The sequence below is a fragment of the Halichoerus grypus genome, chromosome X, assembly GCF_964656455.1.
Source record: "Halichoerus grypus chromosome X, mHalGry1.hap1.1, whole genome shotgun sequence".
Classification (NCBI taxonomy): Eukaryota; Metazoa; Chordata; class Mammalia; order Carnivora; family Phocidae; genus Halichoerus; species Halichoerus grypus.
In genome coordinates, this window is record NC_135727.1 from 91,266,520 (window position 1) to 91,290,072 (window position 23,553).

Here is a 23,553-nt window from a genome sequence, read left to right on the forward strand (position 1 = left end):
ATCCTCTTCCCACAGGGAGTCCTCGGAGTATACGGTTTAGGCACAAAGGAAGGATCGATTATAACCTCATTACCGGGGCAACCGGGGATTAGAAAAAACAGCCAACCAGAATCACAGATTTCTGGGGGAGTTTGTTTCCACAGGATAACACAGCGCTGATGTCTGAAGTCTTGGAATCTTAACAAAACCCCTTTGTTCAAAGCAGACTTCCAAAGACAGGCCTGTATGATCAGGAAACAGAGTACATGTGTAATGGATACAGATGTCAACACGCCTTATTGCCCCATAACACAAGACCAACATTCTTGAGAAAGTTCTCTTTTAACACCTGCCCAAACCAAAGTCTATTACCTTGTGCTAATTTGCAGAACGGTACCTCTCTCTCCACGAACACAGAGGAAACAAGACCTTGCCTTCCTAACTTTCTTAGACTCCTTTTTGTTCATTGAAGAGATTCCTGGTTTTGAAGTGAGCTCTGGAGTTTCACTCATCAGGGCTAATAAGAAACTTGAACAAAAGAGGGGCTCCTGGCCAGCTCAGTCGGAAGAGCATGCAACTCTGGATCTCGGGGGTTGTGAGTTCGAGCCCCACATTCAGTGTAGAGATTACTTTAAAAAAAAAAAAAAGAGCGGGTCCATGGAGCTTGGTTTTACTTGCACAGAAAAGGGGCTGAAGAGGACGTAAGAGTAAAAGAAGGAGCACGTAGCATCATTTTTATAGATGACACCTACAAAGAAAAAGAGGTGTCAGCGGCTAGAATGGCTCTTAAAATGTGCTCCCCAGACCAGCAGCAGCGGCATCACCACCTGGGAGCCTGTTAGAAATGTACATTTTTGTGTCCCACCCCAGACCTACAGAATCAGAAACGGGGTGGGGGGGGCAGCACTCTGCAATTGAACACATCTTCCAGATGAATCTGAGGCACACTAAGGTTTGAGAGCCCCTGGGCTACCGAGTGACAGGGGTCCAATACAAAAAAGGTAGCTGGGGAAGGCCTCTGTGAGGGGGGGGCATTTTGTGTCTATCTCCTCTTTTAGAGCATAAGCCCCTTGAGGGCCAGGATTTGGGGCTGTCTTACTCTCTGCTCTGCCCAGTGCCAGGAACAGCATCTGACACCCAATAGGTGCTTAGCAAACGCTGAATGAATGTATTTAAGAAACAGCGCCTACTGTATGCCCGGCGCTGTTCTGAGGACTTTTAAAAATCTTAAACTCCCAATCTTTGCAACAAACTCTATGCTGTGGGCTCAGGGAGGGGGTTGTCACCTACCCCCAGTTACTCGATAGAACATGGCCAAGCTGATTCCCTCCCCAGGCCAGTGTATATGTGTGTGTGTGGGGGGGGGGGGGGTCCCAGCTGGAGGCCCGGGACAGCCGATATCCCCAATTCACTCTCAAACCCTTCTCCCCACACTCTTCTCACTTCCCCTTCTCACTTCCCCCCCTGCTGACCTCCCCTGCCCTTGCTGACCACAGGCAACCTCACTTTCAGGAAAGAGGATGAAGCAATTATCTTAATGCCTGCTCCACTCAATGAGGGACACACTGAGCTCATTTCATCCTTGTTCAACACCCACATGAGGTTGACCCATTGTGGGAGAGACTGCATTTTACAGGGGGAAAAAAAAATGAGGCTCAGAGAGTTTCAAGCGACTTGCCCAAGGTCACACAGCCAGGACGTTTATGCTCCAGGGAGCACTGATTGAGTGCTAAGGAGTTGCTGCTGGGCAGGGTGTGGTTGCTGGGGATACAGTGACAAGCAAGACCGGGATCAAGAGGGAGACAGGAGGTAGGGAGGGGAGAGCGGGGCAGGAGGCTCCAGGGCAAAGGTGCCAGGAGAGAAGTCGGAACTGCGGAGACCCTGCATGGCACCCTCCCCTCCCCCCCTGCCCCGCCCCCCGCAGCCCTTTTCCTGCCCAGTTCCTCCTGGCCCGGTTCCTCTTTGCCCTGATCCCAGCGTCAGGTCAGCCCATACAAAGCCGGGCCTCCTCTCTGGCAGGGCGGCAGGACCGCAGGGGTGCATGCTCAACATGCGGGCTCCTCAGTTGCTGTTGCTGCTGCTCGCCCTGCTGCCGGCTGCAGGTGAGTGCGTGAGGGCCCAGCTGGCCCGCAGGGGTGCCCGGACCCATCACACCGCTGACCATGCCCCCCCTCGCCCTCCCCCCCGCGACCTTGTTGCAGGCTCAGTGTCCGTCCTCTGCTTCACCCACTATGAGGAATCCTCCGGCATATGCAAGGGCCTCCTGGGGGGAGGTGTCAGTGTGGAAGACTGCTGTCTCAACCCTGCCTATGGCTTCCAGGAGCCTGGCAGCAAGCTTTGTCAGGCATGCAGGTGAGGGGGAGACTGGGGGCCACCCAGGACTGGGCTCTTTCCTTCTCTGGGGTTTCCAAGGGTGACTCCAAGGCCCCGATCATGACCATAGCTTGGGGTTTCTCAGTCTCGCCTCTATTGACATTTGGGGCCAAAAAATTCTTTGTTGTGGGGGCCTGACCTGGGCATTGCAAAGCCTGTGTTTTGTAACATCCCTGGCCTCCCACTAGATGCCAGTAGCAACTCCCCCAACCAACTGTGACAACCCAAATCCTCCAGACATTGCCAAATGTCCCCCCAGGGGCAAAATCGGCCCTGGTTGAGAACCACCGCCATAGCTTACATTTACTGAGCACCTCCCGCGTACTGGAAGCATTAGAGGGTGGGGTACAGGTCAGGTGTGTTCTGAAGGTAGCTCAAGTCCCCTAATTGTGATGCCAGCTCACGTTGAGTGCTTACTGCATTACAGACATGTCGGGGTGGGAGAGTTTGGGAAATTCTCAGGGCAGCTCCAGGCCCCTAATTATGATGACACTTCACGTTCATTGATCACTGCCAGCCTACTGGATGCATTGCAGAGCTCAGGGGTAGCTGGCAGATTTCTGAGGGTGACACTGGTCTCATCATGATGCCAGCGTACATGTAATGAGCCCTCACTGAACGCCAGACATGTTTTCTAACAGCTTAGCGTATATCCCAGGTACACCATTGGGATGGGAAGCTTGAGGGTTTTTGAAGGTAGCTCTGGGCCCCTAGTAATGTCAACAGTTCACATCAATTTAGTATTATGCTGTGCATGGGGTTGGGGATAGATCTGGAGTAGTTCTCTTCAAAAAAAAAATATATTTTTTGAGAGAGAGAGAGCGCAGGAGCGGGAGGAGGGGTAGAGGGAGAGAGAATCTTAAGCAGGCTCCACAGTGTGGAGCCTGATGCAGGGCTCAATCTCACGACCCTGAGATCATGACCTGAGCTGAAATCAAGAGTCAGACGCTTAACCGACCGAGCCACCCAGGCGCCCCAGATCCGAGGTATCTCTGACAGGGTCTCTGAGCTCACTGGGACAATAGCTTCTATTTATTAAGAACTTTTTGTTTGCCAGCTACCGAGCATGGTGGTGGCCTGGTAGGTTTCTGACAGCGGTTCTGGGCCCTTAGTCCATACATTTGCTTACTGCATGTCCGGCACTAGCCTTGGGGGACTTCCAAGTGTTCCAGGTCCCCAGTCATGAAGGTCGGTACTTACTGTGTGCCCCCCTCTTCCCGTTCAATCCCTAACATCCCTAAGGGGTGCGTACCCTGATCAATCCATTCCATGTACATTTATCCTGCACCCCCGCCTGTGCCTGCCCTCGCCCCGCAGCCCAGTACACCCCATCCTTGCCAGCTCAAGCTAGGGTAGGACACGTGTGCTCCTCTCTACAGGCCCCCACAATGGTCCCCGTGGTCTGCGTGGGCCCCCTGCTCAGTGACCTGCACTGAGGGATCCCAGTTGCGGCACCGGCGCTGCAGAGGCCATGGTGGGCAGTGTGCCGAGAAGGTGGAGCCCGGGACCCCTGAGTGGCAGCTGCAGGCCTGTGAGGACCAGCCGTGCTGTCCTGGTGAGGAGGCTCAGCGAGGCAGGCCAGCGCTGCCTGTCGCCTGGCCCTGGGAACGCACAATCAGTGCAGGGGCCCTGAGGGTAGGACTGCGCCTGATGTTTGTGAGGCGCTGAGGAAGAGGCCGGTGTGGCTGGAGGAGAGTTGTGGGAGGCAAGGTCAAAGGGGGGCCCGATCCTGTGGGCCACGGTGAGGACGCTGGCTTTTATTGTGTGGTTGTGGGCAGAGGAGAAATGTGATCTGACTTGGGTTGTGTCAGATCCCTCTCACTGTCTGGAGGAGGATGGATGGTCTGTGGTGAGGGCTGAAGCAGCGGGACCCGCGGGAAGGCTACTGCAGTCATCCGGACAAGCACCGATGGTGGACTGGGTGTGGCAGAGGACGTGGGGCACACAAGGAAGCGAGGACCCCTGAATGATGCCCCCACTTCCCTCCTGTCCCCCTCTCTTCTCTCCCATAGAGATGGGTGGCTGGTCTGACTGGGAGCCCTGGATGCCTTGCTCTGTCACCTGTTCCAAAGGGACCCGGACCCGTCAGCGAACATGTAATCAACCCACCCCCAAGTGTGGGGGCCACTGCCCAGGAAAGCCACAGGAGTCTGAGGCCTGTGACACCCAGCAGGTCTGCCCCAGTGAGTGAAGGCCACTGATGTGGGCACCCAGGGTGGGTCTGGGGGTTACAGCAGGGAACTTCCAGGGTGGGAGGACTTCACGTGTGACCACACTTGGTGTCCCCCCAACCCCCACTCCACCACAGTACACGGGGCCTGGGCCGCTTGGGGTCCCTGGGGCCACTGCTCGGGGTCCTGCCACGGTGGACCCAGCGCACCTACCCAGAGACGAAACCGCACGTGTTCTGCACCTGAGCCCTCCAAGAAGCCTCCTGGGAAGCCGTGCCCAGGGCTGAACCACGAAACCCGGCCCTGCTCTGGCCTGCCACCCTGCCCAGGTACACAGGGATGAGGCCCCTGACACTCTGTTCTCGATTCAGTCACCGATGCTCTGCCATTTCAGGGGACAGAGATCTTAGACCATGTGACCATGGAGCTCTTCATTTTGGGGCAGTCCGCCTCAAGGGTCTAGGGGCTGATGGGGAGATTGAGGTGACCTTTCTTCTCACTCCTATCCCCCACCCCCACAGTGGCTGGGGGCTGGGGGGCATGGGGTCCTGTGACCCCCTGCCCTGTGACCTGTGGCCTGGGGCAGACCCTGGAAAGACGGAAGTGTGATCGCCCTGTGCCCCAGCATGGGGGCCCCCCCTGTGCTGGTGAGGCCGTCCGGACCCACATCTGCAACACAGCTGTGCCCTGCCCTGGTCAGTAGCTCAAGATGTGCCATCTCCATGCCTAAGCCCCTCACCCATCCCTGCTGCTAATGCCTTGTTCCTGCCTCGAATGCCCCCATTCCTGGCCCTGTTGCCTCGGCCCCACCTCTGACCACCGCTGCTCCTTCCGCCCGGTCGTCATTCCTTCCTCTGAATCCCCTCACTGGCTCCCTTCTTTGGTGCAAGCCCTGGTTGCCCCTGTCTCTGCAGTGGATGGAGAGTGGGGGTCCTGGGAGGAGTGGAGCCCCTGCATCCGTCGGAACATAAACAGTATCAACTGTAAGGAGATCCCGGGCCAGCAGACACGCTCGAGGAGCTGCAAGGGCCGCAAGTTTGATGGACGGCGGTGCCTCGGGCAACAACAAGTTATCCGTCACTGCTATAACATCCAGCAATGTAGCTGTGAGTGCCCCCACCCCCGGCCGACTCCACTGTGAGGATGGGGCAGCCTGTGTGGGGGGGCGGGAGGGGTTCTGATTCTACCTTGGACCCCATGTCCCTGCCGCCTCTCTGTCTCTCTCTGTTTCTCTCTCTCTCTCACCACCTCCACTGAGACCTCTCATTCGGACTCATTGCAGGGAAAGGCTCATGGTCGGAGTGGAGTTCCTGGGGGCTATGCATGCCCCCGTGTGGACCCAACCCCGTCCGCACCCGCCAGCGCCTCTGCACGGCCCAGCTCCCCAACTTCCCGTGAGTGAGGGGGCAAAGCGTGCCCAGGAGGGGGTCATGATATCCATATGTGAGCAGTGAGGGTGGGAGAGTCGGCTCAGCTCCCCACAACCAGGGCATCCTCTGCTGGGTCTAAGATGCCTGCCTTGACGAGTGTCTTCTCCCTCCTGCCGGAAGAGGAAAGTCACTAAAGAAGCAGCCGAGAAAGAGGATCCTGAGGGGAGAATGAGTAGCCTCTGTGCCCTTCTACCTCTCATTCAGTCCCCCAGCCATCCAGCCACTCAGCCAGTCCTTCCTGTGACCATGCACTCGGCCCTCTCGGTTACCCATGCTTCCATTTGCCCCTTCAGTCACTCAGGCCTTCATCCACTTACTCATTCCTTCAGCCACCCACATCTCACCCAACGTCTCACCGCCCCAAGACGCTTGAGGCCTTTTCGGCAACACTTGCAGACACACAGAACCCAGGTCCCGTGGGTCCCCTGAGGGATCCAGGTCAGCAGGGCCCTGACAGAAGGCTGATGCAGAGCAGTTGGTACATGGAAAAGGGGCTGACACCTCGCCCTGGGTCCAGGAAGCTGATCAGGGGTCACCCAGCAGGAAGGGGTCAGGAGAGGCATTCCCAGTCTCAAGACTGTGTGAGCAGAGTCCTGGATACTGGTGACCAACTGCCCAAAGCTGGTTTCCTGGTGGCCCACGTGTTAGAGAGGGTGTAAACACTCACTCCTCCCTTCTTTATTTCCACATACGTCAAGCCACTAGATGAAATGGGCTATTTTCAACTCATGGAAGGCCTGCCATCTGGGAAATGGTCTCCGGTTCTGGGGTTTCTAGTAGGTCCTGAAGATGAGTTAGAGGTGTTGAATGGAGGCAGGAAGCACTTGACAGAGTAGGGAAATGAATGGATTTGATTGAGGGAATGGGGGTGAGAGTGAATGAATGGAATACTTGTTTCGTGGGAGGAACAAGCCAGGCAAAGACCATTCTGGATGTGGGACTAAGTCTGGATAAGGTGGAAGAGAGAGGGATTGGCTTGGGCCAGGCATGTGGGCCCAAAAACAAGACCTCAAATACCAGGCAAGGCATTTGGTTTTTTTTTTTTTTCCCCCAGTGGGCAATGGGGAGAGATGTGAAGGGTTTTGGAGGTAAGAGAAGGTAGCTCTTGTCAACGAGTAACAATTACTAGCATTTATTGAGTACTTACTGTGTACCAGACACCACTCTGAGCACTTTACCAAAATTAACTAATTTATCCTCACTCAGCCCAATATGGTGGGTATCATTATTCTTCTGATTATTCCCATTTTTCAGATGAGCACAGGGAAGATAAAGAAACTGCCCAATATCTCATAGCTAACAAATAGTTAGCTCAAACTCAGTAAGAGTTTGTCGAATGCATTCTTGCCTTCCCTGAGCTTCTCCCCTCCATTCCCCCTCTAATGCCCCAGGCCCACCATTACCGTGGTCGAAGGTCAGGGTGAGAAGAACGTGACCTTCTGGGGGAAACCATCAGCACGGTGCGAGATGCTGCAGGGGCATAATATGGTGGTGGAGGAGAAACGGCCATGTCTACACGTGCCTGTCTGCCAAGACCCTGAGGATGCGCAGCCCTAACACCGCCCTCTCCCACTCTGACCCCCTGCCCTCCCAGACCTCAATAAATGGTCCTCTTCCCCAGGAGTGGGGCAATAGCATCTTCTAGGCCAAAGGGCACAGCACGGGCAGAGATGCAGTGGCTTGTTGTGGAAAACAGTATTTTCCACCGTGGTCACAGCTGGGCAGGAGGGAAGGGGAGTATCCGTCCCTTCGCCGCTGCCTCAGCCCCAGGGTCTGCCCCCCCCCAACCACCCCCCAACCCCTTGCCCGGCGTCCCGGGGCGTCCAGCACGTCCCTCTGCAGAGCTCCGCGTTATGGGTTTTCTGGTTGGCTACTCGCCTGGCCGGCACTTTTTGATTGGCCGGCGTGCCTACGTTCCCCCCACGCCGGAGCCTCTCGGCTGGCGGGTTCCGCATCAATCCCGCTCTGAGCCGCGGCAGAGGCGGCAGAGGCGGCAGAGGCGTGGCTGGGGTTGGCACCCGGCCGCGTGAACACCTGCACCCACCCACTCCCAACAGCCCAGATCCAAGGCCGCAATTAGCGGGGACCGAAAGGGGGGTGGCGGTTGGCGGGGGGTGGACCGAGGAAGTGCCTATGAGGTGCTCTGAGCTGGGGCGGGAGCGAAGAGAAGCCAGAGTCAGCATCTGCCAGAAGGAGCCCCTCTGACAAACCCAGACACAGATTCCTTTAGTATTTGTGCATTCATTCAACACTTTATAGCGTCTACAGCATACTAGAACAAAGTCTGGGCATCTGGGGTGGAGGAGGACTGGTAGAAGGAGAGGACATGTGAGCGAGGGAACAAACTCAGAATATGCGATCCTTTCGTTGAACATTTTTTTTCAACACTTATCAACGCCTACTGTATACTAACAATAGCGCTGGACATCATGGAGACAAGAGGAGTCAGAACAGCACGTGTCTCCACAGTGAAGGGAACAAACCCAGACACTAAAGCTGTTGGCATTTGCTCAGTGTTGCACTAATTAGCATTTACTGAATGCTGAGCCCCTGGTGATGAGGCGAATCATAAGAATCATCATAATTATGGTATTAGCTAATACTTAGAGAGTGCTTGCCGTGTGCCTGGTAGTGTTTTAGGTTGCACAGCATGAATTCATTTACTCCACAACAAGCCTATGAGGGTCACTATTATCATTATTCCCATTTACAAAGGCACAGAAAGGTAGCAGGCTGGACATTTGAAGCACGATGTGTGCTATGAGTGGAGGGACGCCTCTATGGAAGGGTTCAGATGGGAGATGCGTGACACCTGGATTCTGTCAGGGTGCTCACTTCTCTGGGTCGGTTTCCCCCCATAAAATAGGTCAGTTGATGGGTTGAAATAAAGACCAAGTTGAATTTTTGGCCATCTTGGGAAGAATGAGCTGAAGGGAGTGATTCTGGTTGCTTACTACAGGGTATGAGAGGTATGTGTCTACAAGAGAGTGGAACTTTGCACATCATGAGACACATATCTTTGTGTATGTGTGATATGCAGACCTATGGGTCTGTGCAAGAATTAAGGATGTATTGAGTGTATGTGGAGTGCATGTAAAGTTACAACCATGTGTGCACCATAACAGTCTGAGTTATAGGTGTGTGTGTGTGTGTGTTTGTGTGCACGTGCACACATGTACATGTGCATTAAGATGTCGTGGATAATACATGTGTGTGAGTTTTAAACATGGGTACAATACTGATTACAAACATATGTCAGGGATGTGTGTTTCAGAGTCATTGCTCACCAATGCACAACAAAGAAAATCATTCCTGGAGCCCCTTCTATTCGTTCATTCCTGCTGGAGACGATGGAGACAGTGCAGAGGAGGCTTACCTCTGCCTCAGGGAGTTGAGACATTCCTGAGGGGAATCCTCATTCTTCTGCTAAACAACCTCCAAAATATTAATTTCTGGAAACCAAGCCACCTGAAGAAAGGGACTGATGCTGGGGGCCATGAGTACTAGAAACGTGGGAATGGGGGCCCTGGGAAGAGGCATTCTGGAGACAAATTCCTAAGGAGCCCAACTTCTGGCTCCCAGAGGAGCCAGAGAGGTCCGTTGACTTGCAGCTGCTCCTATCCCCTAGAGAGGGCACCATGGGTCCAACACAGCTTGTTTACTTCAGTTACTGAGCAAAAAACTGAGAAGCACATACTTCTAAATGTTGGAAAATACATGAGTCATGGGAGCTCCCCATCTGGGCAACACTGGGATATGGAATGCCGGAGAGAGCATCCAGGAAGGAGAGGGAAGGAATGGCCAAAGCGAAGGCCTGGAGGTGGGACTGAAGCTGCCTGGCATGGAGGAGGGAGTAGAGAATCGTTTGGAAGTATTGAACTTGAGGACTGGGGAGGCTAGGGTAAGAGGGGATGGAATCTGAGTCCTGGGGAAGGGGACTTCCTGGAGACCTTGGCCAAAGATGATCCTTGAGAGAGAGAGGTAAAGGACATTCCTGGCAGAAGTCACAGCACATGCGAAAATATAAAGGTTGTCTCCTCCCCCCACCAGCCCCCCACACCCTTAGAGATGGGTCAGGTGATCATCTTGATAGATGAGGAAACCAAGTCTCAGCAGGGTTAAGTCACTTTCCCAGGGGTATGGTGGAGGTCTATTTTGAACTTCAAGCACTCTGACTCTAGACTCCACACCTTTACTACCTTGTTTAAACGGACCAAGGATTTAAAGAATAAAGAATGAACAAATGAATAAGTGGATGATTCACCTGAAAATCCTGCAGGCAGAAGAGACTCCAAATCTGCCTATTTCTTACCTTATCTTCTTCTACCTCACTTGGTCCACCATCATCACTCACTATGGCCCACAAGGACCTGCTCAGTCTGGTCCCTGCTAACCTTTCTGACCCCATCTCCTGCCACAAACCCCCCTTGCTCACTTTGTTTCAGCCACACTGGCACCTCTTTCTAGCACATTCTTTTTTTAAAAAAAAAAAAAGCATGGATCACAAAGTGAACATGGCCTTTTGGGAATGAATTGGAGGTCTTGGATTCCTTCATCTGTAAAATGGGTATGTTTCCCACCCCATAGTATTGTTGTAAGGGTTGGATGAAACAATACACCTAAACAGCTTAGTTGGGTGCTGCCAACAAATGATTGTTTTTAAATGGATTCATGCTTTCATTGTAGTCAGGATCTTACAGGAGCTGACGGGATGGCTTCCACAGCCCCCCTCTGCCTGAACTATAAAGGTCATTTGCTCATGTGGCAAACATTATTTGGCACCTACTGTGTGCATACCCTAGGATGGGCCTGCCTCTGTCTGTGGAAAGTTCTCCGGTGCAGGGGAATCAGCCATGGGCACTGATATCAGGTGGTTATGGTGGGTTTTGGCTTATCCAGGGCAGAGCGATGGGGGCATACAGACTGAGTGTGTGTGTAGGGCCCCGGGGGGTGGGGGACAGAGATGGACACACATCAGGTCTGGAGCTTCAGGGAATGGCTCTGTGTGGCAGATCTAGGTTTATCATGATCGTCTGTGGGTATGTGATTTGTCTGGGTGTGCATGTTCGTGTGAGTTTCCTTGGGTCTCTGTGTGTAGGTGTGGTGCCTGTGTGTGCGTGTGTAGGCATATATGCATGCATGCCCATGTGTGTTACCCCCGGCTTGTGTATGTCTGTATAGATACCTAGATCGGAGTGTTCTCCGTCTGTACGTGCCTCCATGTGTTTCTTTACTTTTGTGTGCGTCTATATGTATCTCCACGTGTGTGTCATTCCTGTGTGCCTCCAGGCCCCAGCAACCCAGGGCAAGCGTGTGTACTGCGCCCAAGTGTCCAAGTCTGCCTGTCGGATGCTGTCTATGCCACCCCAGCACCCTCTCTCTGCCTAGCTGAGCCCATATGGATATAGGAAATTGATCTCCCCTCACAGGGTACTGCTTATGACCCCCATCTGTCGCGGTGAGGAGGTTATTTCTCTACTTTTGAGTCTCTGCGTGTGCCTCCATTCCCCCCCCCACTCCCCCCTCATGCCTTCTGTGGTGAATATCAACACTGGAAACTGAGTATCTGCAGAGAATCCTGCGTGTGGGTGCGACCGGGTGTGAAGACCAGAATGAGGCGGGGTGGGGGTCTTGCCTGACCACTCACCCCGACCCTCCCGACAAGTATCTACCCCGCCCCCACTCCCCAAATTGCGCATCCCCAATCGGACGAGGGGGAGGGGAAACAGGATGCGGCGTGGCGCGTGCGCACTGCCGCCTTCAGCACCACGGACAGCTCCTTCGCCCCCGCCTGCCGGCGCGTGCCACCACCTCCCCAGCACTGAAGGCGCGCTGACGTCACTCGCCGTTCCTCCCTAAACTCCCCTTCCCGGTCGCCTTGGTCGCGTCCGCGCCGCCGCCGGCCCAGCTGGACAGCACCACGAAGGGCGCGAGATAGGGGGGTACGGGCGCGACCATCCGCGCTGCGGCGGCGGCGACTCAGCGCTGCCTCAGTCTGCAGCGGGCAACCGAAGAGTCGCGTCGTGCCCGAGAGCGCAGCAGTGCTCCTGGGCCCCGCGCGGTCCGCCCCCGCGGCTCCTGACCCGACTGCTCCTAGGACCCCCTGCCCCGCGCCGCAGCCATGAACTACCTGCGGCGCCGCCTGTCGGACAGCAACTTCATGGCCAATCTGCCAAATGGGTACATGACAGACCTGCAGCGCCCGCAGCCACCCCCGCCGCCGCCTGCTGCCCCTAGCCCCGGAGCCACGCCCGGTCCCACGACTGCCACTGCCGAGAGGGCCTCCGCGTCCGCCCCTGTGGCCTCTCCGGCTGCCCCTAGTCCCGGGTCTTCGGGGGGTGGTGGCTTCTTCTCGTCGCTGTCCAACGCGGTCAAGCAGACCACGGCGGCCGCGGCGGCCACCTTCAGCGAGCAGGTGGGCGGCGGCTCTGGGGGCGCAGGTCGTGGGGGCGCTGCCGCCAGGGTGCTGCTGGTCATCGATGAGCCCCACACCGACTGGTAAGCCACTGCCGCGGACGTCTTCCCGCGGGCCTGGGTCCCCAGATCGTTCCACGACGAGCACTTACCAAGCACCGCTTGTGTGCCAGGCACCTGGCCCCCTAGCCCAAACCCTTTTCCTTTAAATTATTATGCTGGGTGCTTCCTGTGTGCCCCGCCCTTGCCCCGCACCCGGCCTTCTCGATCCATACAGGGAGCAGTTATCGGGCGCCTGCTGTGTACCTCCTTCCCAAAAGCCTTGGCTTCGGTATATCCTGTGAGCATTCGGGAGCCTAATGTGCCTTGCCCCCCCTCCCCCAACCCTCACCCCAAAGGCCTTGTCCTTTAATGGATCTTGTGAGCATTTATCAAGTAGCTGCAATGTGCCTTGTCCGGGAGCCCTTCCCCAAAGCCTTTGGCTTCCATGAATTTTGTGAACATTCATTGAGAGCTTGCTATGTGTCTTGTCCCCCTCAAACCTTGTCCTAAGGCCTTCTCTCTAATGGATCTTGTGAACATGTACCCAGAGTGTGGTATGTGCCCCATCCCAACCCTCCCCCCAAAGACCCTTTAAGCTATTCAGTGAACATTGATTATTGCCTGCTGCGTAACTCTTCTCACCGAAAGTGTTGCCTTTAATGGATCCTGTGAGCCTTTATTGAATGCCTTCTGTGTGTCCCAACTCTAAGTCCCCTCTCCAAGGGCTTATTTCTCTAAAGGATCTAGAAAGCATCTATTAAATGCCTGGTGTATGCCCTACCTCCAAACCCCTTTCCAAACATATTTTGCTCAAATGAGTCCCATGAGCATTTTTTAACCTTCTGTGTGTGACTCATCTTCAGACTCTCCCCAAAATCCTTTTCCTCCAGTGGATCTAGAAGGCATTTATTGAGTGCCTCGTTTCTCCTCCATTCTCAAACTACTTCAAAGACCTTTCCTTTGGTAAACCCACCTAGCATTTATCACCTGCTTGCTGTGTGAGCCTTCTCTAAAGCTTCTTTCCTCCAGTGTATTGAGCAAGCATTTATTGTGTGCCTGCTATTTACCCCATCCCCAAACCCTTTCCCCAGTGGCTTCAGTCTGCATGTGTTGAACACCTTCTGCATGACCCAAGGTGTTCAACACATGCATAGACCTTAGACCTTCTCCATAAAGGCTTGCCTCCAGTTAACACAGTGATCAAATATCTAACACTTGTTGTGTGCACCATTTCAGTCCTCTTTCCAGAGGCCTTTTCTTTTTAATCACCCCTTGGAGCATTCGTGGAGCACCACCGTGTGCCTGATTCTATGCCCTCTCCACAAAAGCCTTTCCTTTCATTGATGGAGAATCAAGCTTACGTAGATCAAGCTTCTGCAACCCCATTCCCCTTCCCTGAAGACGTTTCCTCCAATGGATCCAGTGATTGTATGCCCACCCCTAGTCCCCCCCACCCCCGCCCAGAAAGACCTTTTCTTTTAATGGATCCAGTGAGCATTTATTTATGTATTGTCTGCCAGGTGCTCGATTCTAATCACCTTCCCCCAAAGGCCTTTTCCTCCAGTGGCTCCTGTGAGCATTTATGGAGTGCCGTCTGTGTGCTCTATGTTCACACCTTCTTCCCAAAGTCTTTTTCTTTTAGTGGATCCGGTAAGCATATATGCAGTGCCTGCTGGGTGGAGGGAGTAGACACCCCTTCCTTACCCGTAGAAGAAACTGCGCTGGTCATAAAGCCTCTCCCTAGGGTCCTTTCTTTTGATAAATCTAGAGCCCAATTTATAAGGATTACCCCTTTTCCACTCCCCTCAGTGTCCCTAGGATTCCCTCTCCCAATCTTAAGTCCATACCCCAAAAGGTCTTTCTTCTACTTAAGCCAGTAAACACTTACTGAGTTCCTACTATATAAGGGCCATTCTCAACGTCTTCTTTCCAAGTCTGAAAGTTGCTGCCCCGTCTCAAGACCTCTCTCTCCAGGGGTCTATTTCAACCTAAATTTATTGAGTACCAGCTTTTTACTGGTTAGATCACCCCTCCCCCCAGGAGCCTTTACCCAGCAGCCTTTCTCTCTATTCAGAGCCATTTATTCATTCTACAGGTATTTATTGCATAGTTTCCATGTGTCAGAGTGTGGGAGGCATCCATTTAGCATTACTATATGCTAGGAAGAACCCTCCTTCAGTTCCCCTTCCTTCTAATCCCAACCACCAGCTGGATTCTCTATACCTTTTTCTCCATTCAACCCCACAATCGTTTAATAAGCACTTATTGTATACGAAGGACCCCATATTCAATGCCTCTTTCCTTCTCCCTCTTGAAGCCCTAATTCCCCTTCGACCATCTCCATCTGACCTTTGACACTACGCAATCTGGAAAGCTCACAATGTGCACCTACTGTATTCTGGCTAGGTCCCCTCCCGCGCTTCGTAGCCATCTTCCCAACTGCTTCCCCCCGCCACATTAATCCAAAAAGCATTTATTAATCTCTGACTATATTCTTTTCAAACAACCACGTCCCTCTTTTCTCCATCAATCCATAAAGCAGTTCTTGAACACGTACTATAATTCCTCCACCAACACCCACTCACACAGGAGCCATCTTCTTAGCTAAATTTGCTCCACTGAAGTCAACAAACCTTAATGGGGCCCCTGCCGTATATTGGTAACCACTCTCCTTTAGACTTCACTTCCCCACTCCTATACTCCAGGAAGTTTCTTTGCTGCATTTTCCTTTGTTCCAGCAAACATTTATTAATCATCTCCCGAATACTGACAAGACCCTCCCCCTTTCCATAATTACAACTCCAGTGTTTTCCATTTTTTTCTAAGTTGTCCAGCAAACATTTATTGAGCTCCTGTTAAATTCAGTGAAAGATTCTTCCCTTTCCCTTCTGCATCTCAGAACCCTCCCCCTTATCCCAGCAGCTGCTCTAGTCTTTTCTTCTAGTCAATCTAGCAAATGTTTATTTAGTGTCTACTATAGATGGGGTGGGATGGACAAAGGGAGAGGGCCTGTGTACGCACACCAGGCTCAGCGTGGGGAACAGAGACCTCTACATCACCTGCCTGCAGATTTTGCAAGTACCATCTGAGCTTTGGGGATTTCAGCCTGGAATAAAGGAGGTGTTGTGCAAACTCCATAATGGACTGTACACCTAGATAGAGTATGACACCTTTTCCACCAAACCTCACCACTCTCACTCTTTCCTGGCTCTCAAGTCCTCTGTGGCTCATGGTTGCAAACTCTGAGCTGAGAATCAACTCCCCTTTTTAGAGATAATTTAGCCCACTGGGACTGTGGGTCACCTATTGGCTTGTGACCAGCACTTCATTTTCTTTATGCAGTAGTATAAATGAAAATAGAATCTAACAAGAATATATTACACGTAGTAAGTGGAATTATTACTATTTAGTGGAACTGTTACTCCAAGAAATAGAATCAGCAATGTATGCCATATATTATATATGACATATGCCCTATCATGTATTTGCTATATAATAGGTTTATAGTATATAATACATATATATGTGTATGTTTTTCTTCATGAAATGACATAAAATAGAACAGGAAATATTAGACTCCATTGCACATAGTAAAGGTAATCATTTACTGAAACTTTCATTCCAATTATATATGTATGTTTATATACCTTCTAGGTACATACACACTTAGTATGTAATATGCAATATATGATATGTTACATAAGCCATACTATATTATATTTGCTGTATAACATTAGAAGTGTCATGTATATATTACATATATAGGGTAGGTTATTGTGTATCTATGTATATAGTGGGTTATATAAACTCTATCTCTTCTTGTGGCTTCTTTTCTTAGACTTCCCTGGAAGCAGGCCCTGAGACTCTGAGGTTTGTGTGCAGATTTATCGGGGAGAGCTCTTGGGAACACCACCTGTTGCGGGGGAGGAGTGAGGGAAGCAGGATTTAGCAGAGGGAAAGGTTGAGCTATGATGCAGCCACAACAGAAGCCTCAGCCCATCCTCTGGGGGAGCTCTGGAGCTAGGATGACCCTTCAGAGTTACCTCCATTGAGGCGGGGTATCCAGGCTTTTGTATTCTTACATCAGTCAATCCTTAGGCGCAGGTTCCCCCCCCCCCCCCCCCCCCGGGAAGGAGGCATAGTCTTGGGGAAGGCATATCCCTGCAGCAGAGGGCAATTCCCAGTGAGGGACAGCACCATGAGCCTTCAGCAGCAAATCTCCCCAGAAGCTGGGAACTAGATATGAAGGCCTGAAGGTGAGCGTGGGTGTGTGTGGGGGGGGTGAGGATCTGAGGGGAGCACAGAGTCCACTCCTTGTACTGCTCAGATTCACTTACTTCTTAGAGTAAGTTCGCCCCATCTGGGCACAGCATTTCTGGGATTGTAATTGGTCTGGTTTTCCGGGGGAAGCTTGAAAGAGCACGGTTAGTGAGATGGACCATAGACTCTACTGCTGCCGTTGATAAAAGTGGCAGAAATAAATGAGAAGCATTGTCTCCTTCCTTCTACTATACGTTCCAGGTTCCCCTCACCCTCAGCTAGCGCCTCTCTTGGTCTCAGTGGCTTACCTGATGAGTGATCCATTCCCTCATCCCTGAAGGATCCCTGAGCCCTTGGTCCCCATGCCCTTCCCAGGCTGTGGTTGCTGTCCTTGTTCATTTCCCTGCAGAGTTGTGCAAGGAGTCCTCACAGACAGCCAATGGATCGCCTGGGTGCCAAACTTATCCCCCCCCCCAGCTCCCGCCTTGTAAGAGCAGCCCCACCTCCTCCTGATGTTCAGGGTCATGTACCCCTGCAAAGACAGTGATTCATTCCTCTCCATATCCATCGGCATGTGAAACCTAGGTGTCCAGATGGCATCCGTAGCTTAGAATGTAATAGGATTCTTGCTGTGTTCCCTGGTAGCAGTGTTCCCCCTTGGAGAACCAGGACCTCTAACCTTGCAGAGCCTTAAGGGGATGAGAAGCACACATTCCAAAAGTGGATCACTGGGATTGATGGTAAGCTGGGCCTCTCCTACTTTCACCTCCAAGTCCCCAGACCCATGTGTTCTACCTACTGGGAACACAGCACAAAGAATGGGCTGTTGATTTAGGGTCTTTTGGAGGATGGTGCCCCATTCTTTCATGGTATCATGTCCAGGCTAGGATCTTAGCTGTGGCTAGTTGTTCAAGGCCAGCAGCTTCTGGATGGTGTGGTATATAACATCATCAGTTGACTCCATGGTCATGGGCCCACTTTGGCACCTTCTTTACTGTCAAGTGTGTCCTTCGTTTGATGCAGTGTTATGAGGGATCTCATACTGGTGGGTCAAACATTGTGTAAGCCCTTGGGCAGCGATACTGGCTATGGCCCTGCAGTCAGGAAAGGCAAACCCACATATAGAATATTCCAGTCAAAATGAGTCATTCGTCTTTCCAGGGTGGAAGGGGCCCAATGGAGTCAGCTTGCCGCAAAGTGGCTAGTTGGGCTTCTTAAGGGATGGTGCCATGTCACAGGCTTAATGTTGGTCTCTGCTGCTGGAAGATTGGATATTCAGCAATAATGCCATAGGTTCCACTTAGAGCCTCTATCTCTGCTCCTCTTGCTACTTCATTCATGTGCCCATCTGCTAGCGCTGGGCTGGCTGACTTGAGAGGCTGGCTGACATCATCGGGCTGACTCATTCTGTCTACCTGGCTGTTTAGTGCCGCTTCCGTTGTGGATGCTGTCTGGTGGGCGTTAACACACAATGCACAGATCTTCACTCCTCACTTTTTGCCCACTCCCATGTCCACCCACATTTCTGTGTCCCAGACCTCCTTGTCCTGATCTTCTTTTTTTCAGTTTTTATTTAAATTCCAGCTAGGTAACACACAGTGTAATATTAGTTTCAGGTCTACAATATAGTGATGCAACACTTCCATACATCATCCGGTGCCCATCATCTATTTCCCCCATCCCCCTGCCCCGCCCCTGGCAACCATCAGTTTGTTCTCTATAGTTAAGAGTCTGTTTCTTGGTTTGCCTCTCTCTCTTTTTCATTTTGCTCATTTGTTTTGTTTCTTAAATCCCACATATGAGTGAAATCACGTGATATTTGTCTTTCTCCGACTGACTTATTTCGCTTAGCATAATACTCCTTGTCCTGATCCCCTAATATTTTTCCTTCAAGGCCTCTGATCAGCCAAGCCACCCATCACTGCCTATCAGTGAGTATATATTCTAATCTTGGGCCATTTCCCTTTCCCTATTAAGTAGATTACCAGGGGGCATAGCCCAAAGCTCTGCCCATTGGGAGCTCTGCCACTGTCTTTCAGGACCACTCCGAGTGGGGCTATAGTACAGCCGCTGTCCCTTTTTTGCTTCTCCCCACATATCAAGCCAGTCCATTTGTGACCCAAGCTTATACTTTTTCTTCCTTCCTTCATCCACTGGTTGTAAGGAGTCCCCCTGGTGAGCTGAGGGAGGCGCTAGGGCACCAGTGTGGATGATACGGGCATCGAGATTACCTGCTCAGGCAGCTTGCTCAGTCTGGCTTGAGCCTGATCCCAGCCGCTGGGTCCATCTGACATTATTACTTGGTGGGCCCGCAGGACCCAGCTCATGATGGGGCACCTGGAGGTACAATCACTTGGTGCCCCATAGTCAAGCATTTTGTCTCTTCTGGAGCCCAGGAAGTGTTTCTCAAGAGTCATGTAATTCTCTGCTGCAGATGGCCTGGCCTTGCTCCAGAACCCCAAGGGCCTCCCACTCAAACTTCCCGTAAGCTCCATACTGCATCTTTTCCCACTACTGACTTATCCGGTATCATAGGATCTACCAGGTCATATGGCCTAAGTGGAAAGACTGCTGGCACCATAGTCTGGATCTGCTGCCGAGCCCTTTCTGCTCTGGCCCCCATTCAGGGACGGCAGCCTTAGGTTGCACCTGAAAAATGAATCAGAGCAGTATCTCCAGGTGTGGAATATGCTGCCTCTAGAACCTGAAGACACCTACCAAGTGTTGTGCGTTTTTTCTCATGGTAGGAGGTGTGAGATGCAATGCTTTGCCCTATTATTTGGCGGGGGGGGGGGGGGTTGTCCTGGGCTTGCCTTGGACCACTATACCCCTAGAACTTTTACTAATGCAGCAGGCCCCTGAGTCTTTGTAAGATTGATCTCCTACCCTCTGGAGTGCATGCGTCTTATCAAGACAATGTGCTACTCATCTCTTGCTCATCTTGCCCAATCAATATGATGTCACTGATACAGTGGTCCAGTGTGACATTCTGTGGATGTCCAGATGGCCCAGTGCCTTTGGACCATATGATGACACAGGGTGAGAAAGACAGCATAGGCCCGTGGCAAGACCATCAACAAATATTATTGTCAGTCCCATGTGAACATGAAATGTCGCAGATCCTCTTTTCTGATCAGAACAGAAAAGAGTAGATTCAGGAAGTCAGCGGCCACCTGCCGGACCTGAGGTCTGCTCTAGCAATGGCAGCCCGTGCAGTACAGCTGCTTCCCTCGGGAATACTGCTTGGTCGAGCTTGCAGGAGTCTGCAAACATTCTCCAGGAGCCAAACTGGTCAATTCAGTGGGAGATCTGATGGGACTAACACCCCTGCATCCTTTAGATCTTTCAAAGTAGTGCTAGTTTCCACCATCACCCTTGGGACAGATATAATATTAGCTTGGATTTGCTGATTTGATCAGGGGAGGGGTGTGTAGTTCCAGAGACATCCATTTGGACCTCCCCACTACAATAGCTCTTACCCCACAAGCCAAGGAACCCACATAGGGGTTCTGACGACTACAGATATGTCCAGTTTAATTATGCATTTGCAGACTGGGACCCACTTCGAACAGGACCTGGGACAGGACTTCATTTACCACCTTTCCACTATTGTGCTTCTCAGCATGGCTGGTGCCACTCTTACCAGCATATTCCTTATTGATTTTCTAAGTTGGGTAGATCCTCTGGGCCTTCCCATAGAACAGAGTCAGCTGATGCGTTTCTTAGACTTACATAGTATGTCTTTTCTAACATGTCTGCTTCTTTGAGTCCTTTGATCCTTTTTTCCACAGTCTGCCATGGAAGATCTGGCATTTCTGCCAGTGTGGACCACTGTTTTCTCCAAGCTTCCACAAGTCATCCAACAGTGTATCGGCAACATCTCCTAGAGTCCTTGCCAGGGTTTTAAGTTCTGGGTCCTGGGAGAGTGCTCCAATGTCATGTTCCACCTCTTTGGTCCATTGTCCTCAGGAACCATTTTCATGCATACTTTTACAGCTCTTGTCAGTACATATTGGCCAGATTTTTCAGCTTCTGTGTATTATTTCTTTCCTTCCTTTGCAAGCTTAGAACCTCTCCAATCAGGTGTGCTAGGATTTGACCCTGCTTATTGATCTGGTTGCTAAGAGGGGAAGGGGGTAGGTTCTGAAAGGGGCAAGCATTGTTTTATAAGGCACCTGGTTCATTCAAGTCCTCTGTATTACCTTCAAGCAGAAAGGTCTACATTCTAACAAGGAGGAGGGGGCTGCTTCTGCAGGCCCAGTGGGTTCAGGTGAATCAATAAGTTTGAGGTGTTACATGCATCTTCCCAGATATCCCTACCCCAAGTCTAAGGGCTTCACTTGTCCTATTAGGGCCCTGATCATGGCATAGGAAATGTGTTAGGCCTGAGAACTCAACCTTCTCTGAGGTCTTGCTACACTTATGATTATGCCCTAACCTCTTGGTCCCCCCCCATCTGCCCTCAGTTGCAGAAGATTGGGGTTTCCTTAAATGTAGCCAAGGGGGTCCTCTGGCTTTCACATTTTGCTTTGGATTAACGGTTACTCACCCTGAACATGTCACATATTTCTTCAGCTAATCGATGGTGTTTAGCAAATAGTCACTGGAGTCTGCTTACCATTTCCCTCACGCCTCTCAAGTGCCAGGGATATTTCACCAACTGGGGCATTCCCTTCCACCAGTATCTCATTACAGTTCACTCTCAGTAAAAGTTACTGCTACCCCCAAACCCCAGGGGCCCACCCTGTAACTCTCACACTCATGAGAATGAACTCCGCACTGCCTCTTTTCCCACTACTGACACGTCCAGTATCATGGAATCTGCCAGATCACACAGTGCAAGTGGCATCCTGCCAGAACCACAGCCCAGACCCGCTACAGGGTGCTTTATGTTGCTACAGCATGTTCGGGGCTATCCGGGCTCCCCCCTCCCCGACAAATAATGGTTCCTCATTGCCTGCTGGCTGCTGGGTGACCCAATTCCAGAATGGCGTTAGAGTCTTTTTTGTGTGTGGTTTGACATCTCTCGCACACTGGTTTAGGTTGGGTTCTCAGGAAACAGATTTGGAGGCAGGCGTTTGTATGCAGGAGGCTTGCTGGGGAGTGCCTTTAGGATCAGTGCCTGTAAGGAGGGCAGGGTTGGGCAGAGGGGGACGCTGGTCCACAATGCAGCTGCATCAGAGGCCTCAGCCGATCCTAGGGCGACCTCAGGGGGTGGGATGGTCCTTCGGAGTCAGCCTATACTGAGGCAAAGAGGCCAGCCTTTGTACACACTCGCAGACCAGATATAAGACATGGGCGGCCTGAAGTAGTTATAACCTTGGCCAAAGCAGTCCTCTGTGAGAGAAGACAGATCCCAGCGGGACATAGCCCTAAGCTGTCAAGAGCTGATATTCAGGGTGCATTGGCCATGAAAAGGACATCTGAGCAGAGCGCCACGGTATTCACTACACTTATGGTCAAAAAAGTTTGCAATATGGGGCCTGGGTGGCTCAGTTGGTTAAGCGTCTGCCTTTGGCTCAGGTCATGATCCTGGGGGGTCCTGGGATCGAGCCCGCATCGGGCTCCCTGCTCAGTGGGGGAGACTGCTTCTCCCTCTGCCTCCCCACTCGTCCGTCTTCTCCGTCGCTTTCTCTGTCTCTCTGTGTCTCAAATAAATAAATAAAATCTTTTTTTAAAAAAGTTTGAAATACAGTGATATAACCTACACTCATCATTATTTTATAAGTGAAAAATGTGCAGGTCTCAGAGAAATTCTCTTACAACACTTGTGAGGGGACAGTGTCAGTAATGGAGTGTGTGAGAGAAAGAGAGAGAGGGAGGGAGGGAGGGAGGGAGAGGGAGAGGAGAAAATGGCTGTGCTTGGAGTCTTTGGGGTTTGTCAGTGAAGTCGCCAGGGCCTGTCCGTGCTGTCTGTGTCAGAGGCAAGCCTGGGAGTGGCTCCTTTCGTCATCCCTCTTGTGTGCGACCCCTGACTGGAGATGAGCTTCCGCGTGTAACGAAGCCTGTCGGGTAGGAATCCTGGGCCTGGGGGAGGATGCCGCTGGAAACCAAGCCCAGCCGGGTCGCGCCCAGGGAGAGTGACATGGCAGTTCCCCCTGCATCCGCTGTTGCTCCTACCGTCTTCGCTCCTGTGGCTTCCCCTCGCCCTCAGCCGCATCCCTCCCCGTGCCCATCATTGCTGGCCCGGGCTTCCATCCCTAGACCCACCGCCAGCCTGCCCACCCCCGGTCTGCTCCTCCTTTTTTATATAGCCGCCCACCCACAGTTGGGTCCCTCACAGCGCACAGCCACACGCGGACAAGTGTGATCCCCCATGGGAAAGGGCCAGAGAGCAGAGAGATGCTTCAGGCCGCACAGGCAGACGCAGGCAACTGAGGCATGCCCGGGCACACTTCATATACACGTCTTCTCTACGGGTTTGTTTTGTTTTGTTGTTTTTTGGTTTATGCTTTTTGGTTTTTGGTTTTTTGCCATTTACGAACCTCCATGCAATTCCAAAGTACGTTAACAGCTTACGAAGCCCTCCTCCTTTGGCAAGGCTTTTCAAAAACATTTCTGGTAGGGGCGCCTGGGTGGCTCAGTCGTTGAGCGTCTGCCTTCGGCTCAGGTCACGATCCCAGGGTCCTGGGATCGAGCCCCACATCGGGCTCCCTGCTCTGCGGGAAGCCTGCTTCTCCCTCTCCCACTCCCCCTGCTTGTGTTCCCTCTCTTGCTGTGTCCCTCTCTGTCAAATAAATAAAATCTTAAAAAAAAAAAAAATTTCTGGTAGCAGTGTGATGAGCAGACCACGCTCTGGGGAACGCCTGCCTGCCGGCTGTGGTTTGAGGACTTAGTTTAGAGTTCACAATGTCCTCTGACATTTACACACCTCCATGAGAGAT

At 52.1% G+C, this 23,553-nt stretch overlaps 2 protein-coding genes across 3 annotated transcripts in view; both read left to right on the forward strand.

Annotated features, from left to right (window-relative positions):
* The first annotated feature begins 1,929 nt into the window (after positions 1 to 1,929).
* CFP (complement factor properdin) lies at positions 1,930 to 7,576 on the forward strand. The gene is made up of 9 exons (XM_036096661.2): positions 1,930 to 2,081; positions 2,181 to 2,331; positions 3,732 to 3,907; positions 4,365 to 4,535; positions 4,661 to 4,852; positions 5,045 to 5,218; positions 5,438 to 5,629; positions 5,806 to 5,917; positions 7,345 to 7,576. The coding sequence occupies exons 1-9, from the start codon at positions 2,021 to 2,023 to the stop codon at positions 7,508 to 7,510; spliced, it is 1,395 nt and encodes a 464-aa protein (XP_035952554.1). The 5' UTR covers positions 1,930 to 2,020; the 3' UTR covers positions 7,511 to 7,576.
* A 4,333-nt stretch (positions 7,577 to 11,909) lies between these two features.
* SYN1 (synapsin I) overlaps positions 11,910 to 23,553 on the forward strand; it is a 47,028-nt gene continuing 35,384 nt past the window's right edge. For both annotated transcript variants that reach the window (XM_078065392.1, XM_078065393.1), the window contains exon 1: positions 11,910 to 12,451. In XM_078065392.1, coding sequence (XP_077921518.1) covers positions 12,075 to 12,451 — 377 coding nt within the window. In that variant the 5' untranslated portion in view covers positions 11,910 to 12,074. The remainder of the gene's footprint in view (positions 12,452 to 23,553) is intronic.